The sequence below is a fragment of the Argopecten irradians genome, chromosome 3, assembly GCF_041381155.1.
Source record: "Argopecten irradians isolate NY chromosome 3, Ai_NY, whole genome shotgun sequence".
NCBI classification, from domain to species: domain Eukaryota; kingdom Metazoa; phylum Mollusca; class Bivalvia; order Pectinida; family Pectinidae; genus Argopecten; species Argopecten irradians.
In genome coordinates, this window is record NC_091136.1 from 56,082,283 (window position 1) to 56,095,770 (window position 13,488).

At 41.8% G+C, this 13,488-nt stretch overlaps 1 protein-coding gene across 1 annotated transcript in view; it reads left to right on the plus strand.

The window, feature by feature from the left end:
• LOC138319155 (endoplasmic reticulum aminopeptidase 1-like) overlaps positions 1-13,488 on the plus strand; it is a 44,554-nt gene that overhangs the window by 12,949 nt on the left and 18,117 nt on the right. Inside the window, exons 11-14 of the mRNA XM_069262097.1 lie at positions 6,382-6,512; positions 7,197-7,252; positions 8,493-8,640; positions 10,804-10,877. Coding sequence (XP_069118198.1) covers positions 6,382-6,512; positions 7,197-7,252; positions 8,493-8,640; positions 10,804-10,877 — 409 coding nt within the window. The remainder of the gene's footprint in view (positions 1-6,381; positions 6,513-7,196; positions 7,253-8,492; positions 8,641-10,803; positions 10,878-13,488) is intronic.

Sequence of the window (13,488 nt, forward strand, 5' to 3'; positions counted from 1 at the left end):
TCAGCGTCCGGCGTTAGTCGTCAGTCGTCCAGCGTCCGGCATCCGTTAACAATCGACTTCTTCTCCATAACCGCCGGTCAGATTTCAACATAATTTGACTGGTAAAAATCTTATTGGCTACTAACTGAAAAATGTACAAGTGATGCAGCTGACCCCCAGGGGCCTGACGGGCGGTGTCAAAAAGGGGTCAATTTGACTATTTCCATATAAACGACTTCTTCTATGAAACAAAGCGTTGGATAGCACCCATAATGTAATGGTAGCATCCTTATAGGGTGGGGATTCAAAATTGTACAAAGGATGCAATGGTAGCATCCTTATAGGGTGGGGATTCAAAATTGTACAAATGATAGGGCTGACCCCCGGGGGCCTTAGACGCAGGGCCAAAAAAGTCAATTAAGGCTACTATTTTCATATAAATTACTTCCTCTCTGAAACTATGTATTGGATAGCATATTTGTATGGTATGGTATCTATAGCATGATTATATGGTTGGGATTCAAAATTGAACAAATTAAAGGGGTCAATTTGGCTAATTTTTAGCTCACCTGGCCCGAAGGGCCGGTGAGCTTATGTCATGGCGCGGCGTCCGTCGTCTGTCGTCCGTCCGTCAATATTTCCTTTAAATCGCTACTAGTCATAGAGTTCTGCATGGATTGTAACCAAAATTGGCCACAAGCATCATTGGGGGAGGAGGAACAAAACTTGTATAAATTTTGGCTCTGGTCCCTCGGGGGCAGGACGGGTGGGGCCCAATAGGGGAAATAGAGGTAAATCCTTTAAATCGCTACTTGTTCTAGAGTTCTGCATTGAATGTAACCAAATTTGGCCTGACCATCCTTGGGGGAGGGGGAACAGAACTTGTATAAATTTTGGCTCTGACCCCCCTGGGGCAGGAGGGGCAGGGCCCAATAGGGGAAATAGAGGTAAATCCTTTAAATCGCTACTTGTCCTAGAGTTCTGCATGGAATGTAACCAAATTTGGCCACAAACATCCTTGGGGGAGGGGGAACAGAACTTGTATAAATTTTGGCTCTGACCCCCCGGGGGCAGGAGGGGCGGGGCCCGATAGGGGAAATAGAGGTAAATTCTTTAAATCGCTACTTCTCCTACAGATCTGCATGGATTGTAACCAAATTAGCCACAAACATCCGTGGGGGAGGGGGAACAGAACTTGTATAAATTTTGGCTCTGACCCCCGAGGGCAGGAGGGGCAGGGCCAAATAGGGGAAATAGAGGTAAATCCTTTAAATCGCTACTTGTCCTAGAGTTCTGCATGGATTGTAACCAAAATTAGCCACAAACATCCTTGGGGGAAGGGGAACAGAACTTGTATAAATTTTGGCTCTGATCCCCCAGGGACAGGAGGGGCGGGGCCCAATTGGGGAAATAGAGGTAAATCCTTTAAATCGCTACTAGTCATAGAGTTCTGAATGGAATGTAACTAAATTTGGCCACAAACATCCTTGGGGGAAGGGGAACAGAACTTGTATAAATTTTGGCTCTGGTCCCCCGGGGGCAGGAGGGGCGGGGCCCAATAGGGGAAATAGAGGTAAATCCTTTAAATCGCTACTAGTCATAGAGTTCTACATGAATTGTAACCAAATTTGGCCACAAACATCCTTGGGGAAAGGGGAACAGAACTTGTATAAATTTTGGCTCTGGCCAACCGGGGGCTGGAGGGGCGGGGCCCAATAGGGGAAATATAGGTAAATCCTTTAAATCGCTTCTTGTCATAGAGTTCTGCATGTATTGTAACCAAATTTGGCCACAAACATCCTTGGGGGAGGGGGAACAGAACTTGTATAAATTTTGGCTCTAACCCCCTGGGGGCAGGAGGGGTGGGGCCCAATAGGGGAATTAGAGGTAAATCCTTTAAATCGCTACTTGTTCTAGAGTTCTGCATGGAATGTAACCAAATTTTGCCACAAGCATCCTTGGGGGAAGGGAACAGAACTTGTATAAATTTTGGCTCTGGCCCCCCCGGGGGCAGGAGGGATGGGGCCTAATAGGGGAAATAGAGGTAAATCCTTTAAATCGCTACTAGTCATAGAGTTCTACATGGATTGTAACCAAATTTGGCCACAAACATCCTTGGGGGAAGGGGAACAGAACTTGTATAAGTTTTGGCTCTGGCCAACCGGGGGCAGAAGGAGGGGGGCCAATAACGGAAATAGAGGTAAATCCTTTAAATCGCTACTAGTCATAGAGTTCTGCATGGATTGTAACCAAATTTGGCCACAAACATCCTTGGGGGAAGGGGAACAGAACTTGTATAAATTTTGGCTCTGATCCCCCGGGGGCAGGAGGGGCGGGGCCCAATAGGGGAAATAGAGGTAAATCCTTTAAATCGCTACTAGTCATAGAGTTCTACATGGATTGTAACCAAATTTGGCCACAAACATCCTTGGGGGAAGGGGAACAGAACTTGTATAATTTTTGGCTCTGGTCCCCCGGGGGCAGGAGGGGCGGGGCCCAATAGGGGAAATAGAGGTAAATCCTTTAAATCGCTACTAGTCATAGAGTTCTGCATGGATTGTAACCAAATTTGGCCACAAACATCCTTGGGGAAAGGGGAACAGAACTTGTATAAATTTTGGCTCTGGCCAACCGGGGGCTGGAGGGGCGGGGCCCAATAGGGGAAATATAGGTAAATCCTTTAAATCGCTACTTGTCATAGAGTTCTGCATGTATTGTAACCAAATTTGGCCACAAACATCCTTGGGGGAGGGGGAACAGAACTTGTATAAATTTTGGCTCTAACCCCCTGGGGGCAGGAGGGGTGGGGCCCAATAGGGGAAATAGAGGTAAATCCTTTAAATCGCTACTTGTTCTAGAGTTCTGCATGGAATGTAACCAAATTTTGCCACAAGCATCCTTGGGGGAAGGGAACAGAACTTGTATAAATTTTGGCTCTGGCCCCCCCGGGGGCAGGAGGGATGGGGCCTAATAGGGGAAATAGAGGTAAATCCTTTAAATCGCTACTAGTCATAGAGTTCTACATGGATTGTAACCAAATTTGGCCACAAACATCCTTGGGGGAAGGGGAACAGAACTTGTATAAGTTTTGGCTCTGGCCAACCGGGGGCAGAAGGAGGGGGGCCAATAACGGAAATAGAGGTAAATCCTTTAAATTGCTACTAGTCATAGAGTTCTACATGGATTGTAACCAAATTTGGCCACAAACATCCTTGGGGGTAGGAGAAAAGAACTTGTATAAATTTTGGCTCTGATCCCCCGGGGGCAGGAGGGGCGGGGCCCAATAGGGGAAATAGAGGTAAATTCTTTAAATCGCTACTAGTCATAGAGTTCTACATGGATTGTAACCAAATTTGGCCACAAACATCCTTGGGGGAAGGGGAACAAAACTTGTATAAATTTTGGCTCTGGTCCCTCGGGGGCAGGACGGGTGGGGCCCAATAGGGGAAATAGAGGTAAATCCTATAAATCGCTACCTGTCGTAGTGTTTTGCTTGGATTGTGACCAAATTTGGCCATAAACATCCTTGGGGTAAGGGGAACAGAACTTGTATAAATTTTGGCTCTAACCCCCTGGGGGCAGGAGGGATGGGGCCCAATAGGGGAAATATAGGTAAATCCTTTAAATCGCTACTTGTCATAGAGTTCTGCATGGATTGTAACCAAATTTGGCCACAAACATCCTTGGGGGAGGGGGAACAGAACTTGTATAAATTTTGGCTCTAACCCCCTGGGGGCAGGAGGGGTGGGGCCCAATAGGGGAATTAGAGGTAAATCCTTTAAATCGCTACTTGTTCTAGAGTTCTGCATGGAATGTAACCAAATTTTGCCACAAGCATCCTTGGGGGAAGGGAACAGAACTTGTATAAATTTTGGCTCTGACCACCACCCCCCCCCCGGGGGCAGGAGGGGTGGGGCCTAATAGGGGAAATAGAGGTAAATCCTTTAAATCGCTACTTGTCCTAGAGTTCTGCATGGATTGTAACCAAATTTGGCCACAAACATCCTTGGGGGAAGGGGAACAGAACTTGTATAAATTTTGGCTCTAACCCCCTGGGGGCAGGAGGGGTGGGGCCCAATAGGGGAAATAGAGGTAAATCCTTTAAATCGCTACTTGTTCTAGAGTTCTGCATGGAATGTAACCAAATTTTTGCCACAAGCATCCTTGGGGGAAGGGAACAGAACTTGTATAAATTTGGGCTCTGACCCCCCGGGGGCAAGGAGGGATGGGGCCCTAATAGGGGAAATAGAGGTAAATCCTTTAAATCGCTACTAGTCATAGAGTTCTACATGGATTGTAACCAAATTTGGCCACAAACATCCTTGGGGGGGGAAGGGGAACAGAACTTGTATAAATTTTGGCTCTGCCAACCGGGGGCAGGAAGGGGGGGCCCAATAGGGAAATAGAGGTAAATCCTTTAAATGCTACTAGTCATAGAGTTCTACATGGATTGTAACCAAAATTTGGCCACAAACATCCTTGGGGGTAGGAGAAAAGAACTTGTATAAATTTTGGCTCTGATCCCCCGGGGGCAGGAGGGGCGGGGCCCAATAGGGGAAATAGAGGTAAATCCTTTAAATCGCTACTAGTCATAGAGTTCTACATGGATTGTAACCAAATTTGGCCACAAACATCCTTGGGGGAAGGGGAACAGAACTTGTATAAATTTTGGCTCTGGTCCCTCGGGGGCAGGAGGGTGGGGCCCAATAGGGGAAATAGAGGTAAATCCTATAAATCGCTACTGTCGTAGTGTTTTGCTTGGATTGTGACCAAATTTGGCCACAAACATCCTTGGGGTAAGGGGAACAGAACTTGTATAAATTTTGGCTCTGACCCCCTGGGGGCTGGAGGGGCGGGGCCCAATAGGGGAAATAGAGGTAAATCCTTTAAATCGCTACTTGTCATAGAGTTCTGCATGTATTGTAACCAAATTTGGCCACAAACATCCTTGGGGGAGGGGGAACAGAACTTGTATAAATTTTGGCTCTAACCCCCTGGGGGCAGGAGGGGTGGGGCCCAATAGGGGAATTAGAGGTAAATCCTTTAAATCGCTACTTGTTCTAGAGTTCTGCATGGAATGTAACCAAATTTTGCCACAAGCATCCTTGGGGGAAGGGAACAGAACTTGTATAAATTTTGGCTCTGGCCCCCCCGGGGGCAGGAGGGATGGGGCCTAATAGGGGAAATAGAGGTAAATCCTTTAAATCGCTACTAGTCATAGAGTTCTACATGGATTGTAACCAAATTTGGCCACAAACATCCTTGGGGGAAGGGGAACAGAACTTGTATAAGTTTTGGCTCTGGCCAACCGGGGGCAGAAGGAGGGGGGCCAATAACGGAAATAGAGGTAAATCCTTTAAATTGCTACTAGTCATAGAGTTCTACATGGATTGTAACCAAATTTGGCCACAAACATCCTTGGGGGTAGGAGAAAAGAACTTGTATAAATTTTGGCTCTGATCCCCCGGGGGCAGGAGGGGCGGGGCCCAATAGGGGAAATAGAGGTAAATTCTTTAAATCGCTACTTGTCATAGAGTTCTACATGGATTGTAACCAAATTTGGCCACAAACATCCTTGGGGGAAGGGGAACAAAACTTGTATAAATTTTGGCTCTGGTCCGTCAGGGGCAGGACGGGTGGGGCCCAATAGGGGAAATAGAGGTAAATCCTATAAATCGCTACCTGTCGTAGTGTTTTGCTTGGATTGTGACCAAATTTGGCCATAAACATCCTTGGGGTAAGGGGAACAGAACTTGTATAAATTTTGGCTCTAACCCCCTGGGGGCAGGAGGGATGGGGCCCAATAGCGGATTTAGAGGTTGATATTAAAATTCCTTCAGAAAAGAAACATTGAACCTGTATTCAGAACATTACTTGGCATTACAAACCAGGTGAGCGATACAGGCCCTCTGGGCCTCTTGTTGTGGTATGAAAGAAACCAGCTGCAAATGACTTTTGACCTTAACTCCATCTGACATTTTCCAAAAATTTCCCATTGAGAACCAACTAGAATGTCTTTAGTGAAAAGTTATATATGATATATATTGAAGAAGAAAAGTCAAGTTAGATGCTCTGAAAGTCAAAATAAAATCACACTCCCGTCAGGTTTTTGCCATTTTTCAGCTAATAAACCCCTTGACCTTTGACCTTGACCCTCCACTTGGTCAAAAAAAAATCAACATCATCATTTTTTTGAAAGAGAGTGGCCTACTGAACATTTTGATGTATGGTGTCAAACTTCATCACGAAAAAACCCACGGAATAACATAATCCACCAGACTAGAAATACCGGGTTAGAAATATCCCCATACATGCATGTTTTGTAATGAATATCTGTGCTCCAAAAATGCTTTCATAGATGAGATGGTGTTGAGATTATTTCTTTATTATATGATTTTACAGTGAAGTTTCAAGCAGATCATGACGAAGTGAAATGGTTGAAAGGAAATCAGGGGATGTATGGATATTATCGTGTTAATTACGAGGAGAGAAACTGGCGAGCTCTTATTAAACAACTTATCGAAGACCATAAGGTAGGTAACTGTAAGCAAAGAGTCAACATCATATATCAAATGTTGAAGCCAATAAAGCTAAAAGGTGAACTAGTACCCTTCTGATTAGCAAAGAATGAAGTGGGTGTAGGTTAGGAAAGTCAATTAGTTCAAAGTTAAGTTAGGGGTACTTGTTCAAGAAATTTTGTAGTACTTATTTTGATGGAGACTCATGATCATGCAAGTAGGAGTTTGTATCCAGCATAATACAAAATTCATTACTTTTCATTACAAGCTATTTTGCACATCTGTCCAACAGTTATTATCAAAATACTATTATTTTCTTGTGTTATTTTCCATGCCACAGCATCCCATTCTGATTTCATATGGAAGCCCAGGAGCTTATATATAGTTCTTATAAACATTTCTAGTTTTACTAAAAGTTAAGATGTATAAATGGTAAACTATGATTTAGAGACAATTGGTCTTAACTGTTTCGATGACTAGATTTGCAAGTATGCTGAGTGTAATAGAACAATTGTCAGGACCTGTAATCTATTCAGATTCCTTTTTCTACAACTCTTCAGTGATTACATTGTAGGGTGTTACATTGTAGTATTTGCCTGTATATAAAATAAAATATGTTAAGATGTTTTCAGTCCTGGTTATCCTAGAGATACATCAAGTAAACATGAATTTGACATTAATTTGTTTTTTATTTGCCAGGTATTTTCTGCAGCTGATCGAGCAGGCATGCTAGATGATGTGTGTAATCTAGCCAGGTAAGACTTCTTAATCGTATGCTAGATGATGTGTGTAATTAGCCAGAAAAGAGATGTAAAATCACATGCTAGATGATGTGTAATCTAGCCAGAAAAGAGATGTAAATCACATGCTAGATGATGTGTGTAATCTAGCCAGGTAAGAGTTGTAAGGTATAAAGATTAAATCACATGCTAATGATGTGTGTAATCTAGCCAGGATAATGTAAATCACAGCTAATGAGCCAGGTAAGATGTAAATCACATGCTAGATGATGTGTGTAATCTAGCCAGGTAAGAGATGTAAATCACATGCTAGATGATGTGTGAATCTAGCCAGGTAAGAGATGTAAATCACATGCTAGATGATGTGTGTAATCTAGCCAGGTAAGAGATGTAAATCACATGCTAGATGATGTGTGTAATCTAGCCAGGAAAAGAGATGTAAATCACATGCTAGATGATGTGTGTAATCTAGCCAGGTAAGAGATGTAAATCACATGCTAGATGATGATGTGTGTAATCTAGCCAGGTAAGAGATGTAAATCACATGCTAGATGATATGTGTAATCTAGCCAGGTAAGAGATGTAAATCACATGCTAGATGATATGTGTAATCTAGCCAGGTAAGAGATGTAAATCACATGCTAGATGATATGTGTAATCTAGCCAGGTAAGAGATGTAAATCACATGCTAGATGATTGTGTAATCTAGCCAGGTAAGAGATGTAAATCACATGCTAGATGATATGTGTAATCTAGCCAGGTAAGAGATGTAAATCACATGCTAGATGACATGTGTAATCTAGCCAGGTTAGAGATGTAAATCACATGCTAAATGATGTGTGTAATCTAGCCAGGTAAGAGATGTAAATCACATGCTAGATGATGTGTGTAATCTAGCCAGAAAAGAGATGTAAATCACATGCTAGATGATGTGTGTAATCTAGCCAGGTAAGAGATGTAAATCACATGCTAGCTAGATGATGTGTGTAATCTAGCCAGGTAAGAGATGTAAATCACATGCTAAATGATGTGTGTAATCTAGCCAGAAAAGAGATGTAAATCACATGCTAGATGATGTGTGTAATCTAGCCAGGTAAGAGATGTAAATCACATGCTAGATGATGTGTGTAATCTAGCCAGGTAAGAGATGTAAATCACATGCTAGATGATATGTGTAATCTAGCGAGGTAAGAGATGTAAATCACATGCTAGATGATGTGCTCACTTTCATTACATTTATTTTCTCACATTTTAGGGCTAAAAAAGTACCTCTCATCCTCGCATTAGACATGACAAAGTACTTGTTGAACGAGCGGGATTATCTCCCTTGGAAGGTTGCATTGGATTGTCTGAATTACATTGGAGATCGATTACACAATAAAGCTGTTTTTGATCAGCTCCAGGTGGGTATCTGTTACTTCCTGTTCTGACTCTATATTGATAACTTAACATGTTATTAGGGCTGTCAAATTCAGTTTTGACGTAGACCACAGTGTCCATTATCTGTTTGTCTGTCTGTCTGTCAACAATCGACTTCTTCCTTTTCCATAACCGCTGGCTGAAATTTAACAAGATTTAATTGGTAGCATCCTTACAGGGTACTGACTGAAAACTGTACAAATGGTTGGGCTGTGATGCACCACATCCACTTCCATAAAATTCTTGTTATATAAACAGCTTCTTCTCTGAAACTAAGCATGTGATAGCGCTCATAATGCAATGGTAGCATCCTCATACAGGGGTTTCATTATCTTTCAGGAGAGGCGGTACAATTGCAATTTCAGGAGGTATTTTTCTATACCATCTGTATGCTATCTAATGTAATTAAGCCCAAATCAGGCGGTACCACAGCCAGGTTCAACCGGCAAAAAGTACCGGGTACCGCCTGATATTGAAACCCCTGCTCATAGGGTAGGGTTTCAAAATTGAACAAGTGATTCCCGGGAGCCTGAGGGGCGGGACCAAAAGGGGTCAAATTGGCTATTTTCATACAAATGACTTCTTCGCTGAAACTAAGCATAGGATAGCACTCATATTGCAATGGTAGCATCCATATAGGGTAGGGATTCAAAATTGTACAAATGATAGGGCTGACCCCCCTGGGGGCCAGGGAGGCGGGGCAAAAGCAGTCAATTTGAAATTTTTTGTATAAACACCTTCTTCTTTGAAACTAAGCATGGGAAAGCACTCTTAATGCAATTGTCACTACGCATCCTTGTAGGATGGGGATTCAAGATTATACAAATGATGGGGTTAACCCCACATGGGCCTGAGGGGGGAGCAAAAGGCATCAATATGGTGACTTTCATATGAACAACTTCTTCTCTGAAACTTAGCTTAGACTAACACTCATAGTCATATGATATTGACATTATATGGTTTGGATTCAAAATTAAAATCGTCTGGTCAATTTTGCTTTTACTGATTATAAACAGTTTTTGTGATAGTTAGTTAAAAAAAAATTTCAAAAAAAAAAAAAAGGTTAGCAATACAGGCCCTGTGGGCCTCTTGTTTATGTTATTTTTTTATGCTCCAAAGATAGAATAAAGATAAAAAATTAACAAGAGTTAATGAATAACATAACATTCCAAAGAGTGCTACAGATTCGCATATTTAAGCATTTTCAGAGTAAAATTTAAGGGGTATTAGAAAGCAAATTGGTCAAACATGTATTTTGAAAAATAAGATGGTGAGGTATACTTTTTATTGGCTTTTGTTGTAAATACATCTATCTTTATGAAAATTCTAAGAATTCAATTTTTCTTCAGATCATTTTTTCAGAAAAAAAAAGAAAATATGACCACTTTGATGCAAATTTGATTCATTTGAAAAATAACAATATTTGGTTTTTATTGCGGAAAACTCAGCTTATTTGATATAGTTATGTATTCAATTTGAACATGATATTGGCAATTTTTTTATATACTAAAGAAATTTACATGGAGAAAATCTTATTTATTCAATATCCTTAAAATCCGAAATATTAAATCATTAGTTCATATCTTTAAACAACCCTGAAAGAAAAATTAACATGATGACATATGATTTTTATGAGCTTTCTGTATGAGGGTTTGCCTAAAAATGAAATACAGAAAAATTAACGAAATTCTAATCTTCAGAGGAAACCAAGAGGGACGTCTACCTAAAAATTATGGTGCTAATCAGAATAAAAAAATTACATTAGACCATACTATTTTATACACGAAAACTGTATAAAAATTATACAAGATTGGTTTGAGTCCTTAGTTAACTTATTCCCTATTGCTAATTATATAGTATTACTGTGAAGTGGTGGTGAAATGCTTAGCTATATGATTATTATGTACAAATATGTAAGGAAGGGATTAGTACCTCATTTTAATAATGTGTTAAAAATTCATAGATATAATTGAACCTAAAACTTGTATTACTGAGGTCAATGAAGTTTGACTGTACTTATGTCACCTACAATACAAAAAAAACCAAACTTGGAATTTTGATTGAAACTCTATGTATTGTATAAAGCAGAGAAGGATAGAATTACAAAAGGTACTACTGTAATAGTTGATGTGTTTTGTATACTGCAGAAATATACAATAGGATTAATGAGACATGTACTGGAAAGTCTTGGATGGCAAGACAAAGGTCCACAGCTAGACAAGTAAGTATTGCTAACAACAGGACACAGGTTCACAGCTGGACAAGTAAGTATTGCTAACAACAGGACACAGGTCCACAGCTGGACAAGTAAGTATTGCTAACAACAGGACAAAGGTCCACAGCTAGACAAGTAACAGGACACAGGTTCACAGCTGGACAAGTAAGTATTGCTAACAACAGGACAAAGGTCCACAGCTGGACAAGTAAGTATTGCTAACAACAGGACAAAGGTCCACAGCTGGACAAGTAAGTATTGCTAACAACAGGACACAGGTCCACAGCTGGACAAGTAAGTATTGCTAACAACAGGACACAGGTCCACAGCTGGACAAGTAAGTATTGCTAACAACAGGACAAAGGTCCACAGCTAGACAAGTAAGTATTGCTAACAACAGGACAAAGGTCCACAGCTAGACAAGTAAGTATGGCTAACAACAGGACAAAGGTCCACAGCTAGACAAGTAAGTATTGCTAACAACAGGACACAGGTCCACAGCTGGACAAGTAAATATTGCTAACAACAGGACAAAGGTCCACAGCTGGACAAGTAAGTATTGCTAACAACAGGACACAGGTCCACAGCTGGACAAGTAAGTATTGCTAACAACAACAGGACAAAGGTCCACAGCTAGACAAGTAAGTATTGCTAACAACAGGACACAAGTCCACAGCTGGACAAGTAAGTATTGCTGACAACAGGACAAAGGTCCACAGCTAGACAAGTAAGTATTTCTAACAACAGGACACAGGTCCACAGCTGGACAAGTAAGTATTGCTAACAACAGGACAAAGGTCCACAGCTGGACAAGTAAGTATATTGCTAACAACAGGACAAAGGTCCACAGCTAGACAAGTAAGTATTGCTAACAACAGGACACAGGTCCACAGCTGGACAAGTAAGTATTGCTAACAACAGGACACAGGTCCACAGCTGGACAAGTAAGTATTGCTAACAACAGGACAAAGGTCCACAGCTAGACAAGTAAGTATTGCTAACAACAGGACAAAGGTCCACAGCTAGACAAGTAAGTATTGCTAACAACAGGAGACAGGTCCACAGCTGGACAAGTAAGTATTGCTAACAACAGGACACAGGTCCACAGCTAGACAAGTAAGTATTGCTAACAACAGGACACAGGTCCACAGCTAGACAAGTAATTATTGCTAACAACAGGACACAGGTCCACAGCTAGACAAGTAAGTATTGCTAACAACAGGACACAGGTCCACAGCTAGACAAGTAAGTATTGCTAACAACAGGACACAGGTCCACAGCTAGACAAGTAAGTATTGCTAACAACAGGACACAGGTCCACAGCTAGACAAGTAAGTATTGCTAACAACAGGACACAGGTCCACAGCTGGACAAGTAAGTATTGCTGACAACAGGACAAAGGTCCACAGCTAGACAAGTAAGTATTTCTAACAACAGGACACAGGTCCACAGCTAGACAAGTAAGTATTGCTAACAACAACAGGACACAGGTCCACAGCTAGACAAGTAAGTATTGCTAACAACAGGACACAGGTCCACAGCTGGACAAGTAAGTATTGCTAACAACAACAGGACAACAGGTCCACAGCTAGACAAGTAAGTATTGCTAACAACAACAGGACACAGGTCCACAGCTAGACAAGTAAGTATTGCTAACAACAGGACACAGGTCCACAGCTAGACAAGTAAGTATTGCTGACAACAGGACACAGGTTCACAGCTGGACAGGTAAGTATTGCTAACAACAGGACAAAGGTCCACAGCTAGACAAGTAAGTATTGCTAACAACAGGACACAGGTCCACAGCTGACAAGCTAAATGCAACAACAGGACACAGGTCCACAGCTAGACAAGTAAGTATTGCTAACAACAGGACACAGGTCCACAGCTAGACAAGTAAGTATTGCTAACAACAGGACACAGGTCCACAGCTAGACAAGTAAGTATTGCTAACAACAGGAGACAGGTCCACAGCTGGACAAGTAAGTATTGCTAACAACAGGACACAGGTCCACAGCTAGACAAGTAAGTATTGCTAACAACAGGACACAGGTCCACAGCTAGACAAGTAAGTATTGCTAACAACAGGACAAAGGTCCACAGCTAGACAAGTAAGTATTGCTAACAAACAGGACACAGGTCCACAGCTAGACAAGTAAGTATTGCTAACAACAGGACACAGGTCCACAGCTAGACAAGTAAGTATTGCTAACAACAGGACACAGGTCCACAGCTAGACAAGTAAGTATTGCTGACAACAGGACACAGGTTCACAGCTGGACAGGTAAGTATTGCTAACAACAGGAGACAGCTCAGGTCAACAGCTGGACAAGTAAGTATTGCTAACGACAGGAGACATGTCCAAAGCTGGACAAGTAAGTATTGCTAATAACAGGAGACATGTCCAAAGCTGGACAAGTAAGTATTGCTAATAACAGGAGACATGTCCACAGCTGGACAAGTAAGTATTGCTAACAACAGGACAAAGGTCCACAGCTAGACAAGTAAGTATTGCTAACAACAGGACACAGGTTCACAGCTAGACAAGTAAGTATGCTAACAACAGGACACAGGTCCACAGCTGGACAAGTGGTACTGCTAACAAACAGGACACAGG